Source organism: Lipotes vexillifer, unplaced genomic scaffold, assembly GCF_000442215.2.
Source record: "Lipotes vexillifer unplaced genomic scaffold, Lipotes_vexillifer_v1.1 scaffold21, whole genome shotgun sequence".
Lineage (NCBI taxonomy): Eukaryota > Metazoa > Chordata > Mammalia > Artiodactyla > Lipotidae > Lipotes > Lipotes vexillifer.
The window spans coordinates 2,447,455-2,449,846 of NW_006774065.1; the positions used below are offsets into that span (position 1 = coordinate 2,447,455).

Here is a 2,392-nt window from a genome sequence, read left to right on the forward strand (position 1 = left end):
GGAAAGATCCTCTGTTTTGGACAGGTCGGATCTGTTGTGTCTGTGCGACGTACAGGTAGTGAAGACCAGTGACCAGTTGGCTGCATGAACCCACAGTTCAGGCGAGCAGTCTAGACTGAGGGTACAGAATTGGGAGATAAGCCAGGGGCCCTCCTGCCCTGCCAGCTCCACTTCATATCCTTCTGCCTCCACCCACTCTGGAGTCTAGGCAGCTGAAGTGCCAGCCCAGTTTCCTACTGTGTTAAAGTTTTCCCTTGGTTAAAGTTCCCGGCGCCAGAGATCCTGACCTTTCCCCCTGCAGATGTTCTTTCCAGGTGGATTGAGGACATTAAGTGATGGTCATGGTATCTGAGGGTCCAGTTTTCCCCTCTTGAGCCAGTAATTTTGGCCAGCGAACCTCTGGATTCACCTGAGTTCAAATAATAAGTGTTCGTAAAACCAAATAAATGCTATATGACAACTCAAAGTTTCTCAACGTCCTCGTTTCAGATGCAGAGGTCCCGCACGGGTCCCCGAGCAGTGAAGCTTTTCAGTTTCAGCCCCCGCTGCCCCCTGGCACACCTCCGCTCCCCCGGAGCACCCCTCCACCCATCTTCACGCCTCCGCTGCCCAAGGGCACCCCGCCGCTCACTCCCAGTGACTCACCCCAGACCAGAGCGACATCTGTGACTATGGACGAGGACACTTTGACTCTGGAGGAACTTGAAGAACAGCAGAGGCGGATCTGGGCGGCCCTCGAGCAGGCCGAGAGCGTAAACAGTGATTCTGATATTCCTGTTGACACACCTTTAACCGGGAATTCGGTTGCCTCTTCACCGTGCCCGAATGAGCCTGACCTCCCTGTCCCAGAGGGAAAAACATCTGAAAAGCAGATGTCAGATGAGGCTGAGGTGCCAGACACCAGTACAGAGAAGTCAGAAGTTGAACAAACCTTGAGTCCAGATTCTGAGGCTGCCTTGCCTGGCCAGAAAGAAGAGGAAGAGCCGGCTCAGGTAGACTCTAAAGGTGCTCTTGACAGCGGCAGGGTCGAGTCAGACTGTGAGGTCAAGAATGGAGGCAGCAGCCAGAAGCTCCTTCAAACGGACACCAGTTCTGGAACAGCCACTAAAATCCATAGCCCTATCCCTGACATGAGCAAGTTTGCAACCGGAATAACCCCATTTGAATTCGAGAACATGGCGGAATCTACTGGAATGTACCTCAGGATAAGAAACCTGTTAAAGAACTCGCCCCGAAACCAGCAAAAAAACAAGAAGGCTTCTGAATAACTGCTTTTGACATAGCACCAAGAGCTATTTAATTATAACTCTGCATTCTGGTAATTAGTACTAAGTGGACAGGTAAAATTATTTTCCTGTTTGTCCCTCCCATGTTAAAAGAAGTCTATCTAGGGCTTCCCTGGTGGCACAGTGGTTGAGAGTCCGCCTGCTGATGCAGGGGACGCGGGTTCATGTCCCAGTCCGGGAAGATCCCACATGCCGCTGAGCAGCTTGGGCCCGTGAGCCATGGCCGCTGAGCGGCTTGGACCTGTGAGCCATGGCCGCTGAGCGGCTTGGACCTGTGAGCCATGGCCGCTGAGCCTGCGCGTCCAGAGCCTGTGCTCCGCAACGGGAGAGGCCGCAACAGTGAGAGAGGCCCGCGTACCGCAAAAAATTGTGGTCTGAAGTCAGGCCTCTTAAAGAACAGAAAGACTGAGCTTGCTGGTTTACTGTATTTTATTCTTGCTGATAAAACCTTGGGGGGGGGGGAACGTAGGTAGGAGCTGGTTTAGAGATAGGCTGTTAAGGTTTATACTATTTTTGGATTGTGTCTGTCAAGAGTGATGATTTTTATCTGTCTTTTGTACATTGTTTTCCCTTTCTACATTTTGCTAATTATCCTGTACGTAAGTTTAATATATCACTTTTTAAAAGAAAAAATTCTAACCATTTAAAGTTCATATTTCAACTCTGTGAACCAAATGAGAAAAATCAGGGATGAGCAGCTTTATCCCATTTCGGATATTTTTGTAAGTGATTTACATGCATCAGTTTTAATAACACTTTTACTTTTTTGTAACTTCATTCTTCATATAAGCTTGCTATACAGGTATGTTCATCTTTGTGTACAAAGGTTTAATAAATTAGCTTTCATATACATAATCTGAGACTTTGAATACAAAAAAATGATTCACAGTTAAATAAGTATATACAACCTTGTAAGTTTGGAAGTAAATTTTGTGGTTGCAAAAATTAGTGGCAGCAAAGGAAATAAAGAAATTACAAGTTTGGGTATTTTCGGTGGATTTCAGCCTTAAATATAGAAACAGCAGGACCTTTTAAAGTAATCATTTTGAAAAAGATAAATGGAGGGCAGCTAGCCTTTGTACAAAAATAATTTTCTAGATTTGAAT

The 2,392-nt window shown here is 46.7% G+C and overlaps 1 protein-coding gene across 1 annotated transcript in view; it reads left to right on the forward strand.

Moving 5' to 3' along the window:
- Positions 1-1,268, forward strand: part of ZCCHC8 (zinc finger CCHC-type containing 8) — a 22,776-nt gene extending 21,508 nt beyond the window's left edge. Inside the window, exon 14 of the mRNA XM_007448691.1 lies at positions 490-1,268. Within this exon, the coding sequence (XP_007448753.1) occupies positions 490-1,268 (779 nt within the window). The remainder of the gene's footprint in view (positions 1-489) is intronic.
- The last annotated feature ends 1,124 nt before the right edge of the window (positions 1,269-2,392 follow it).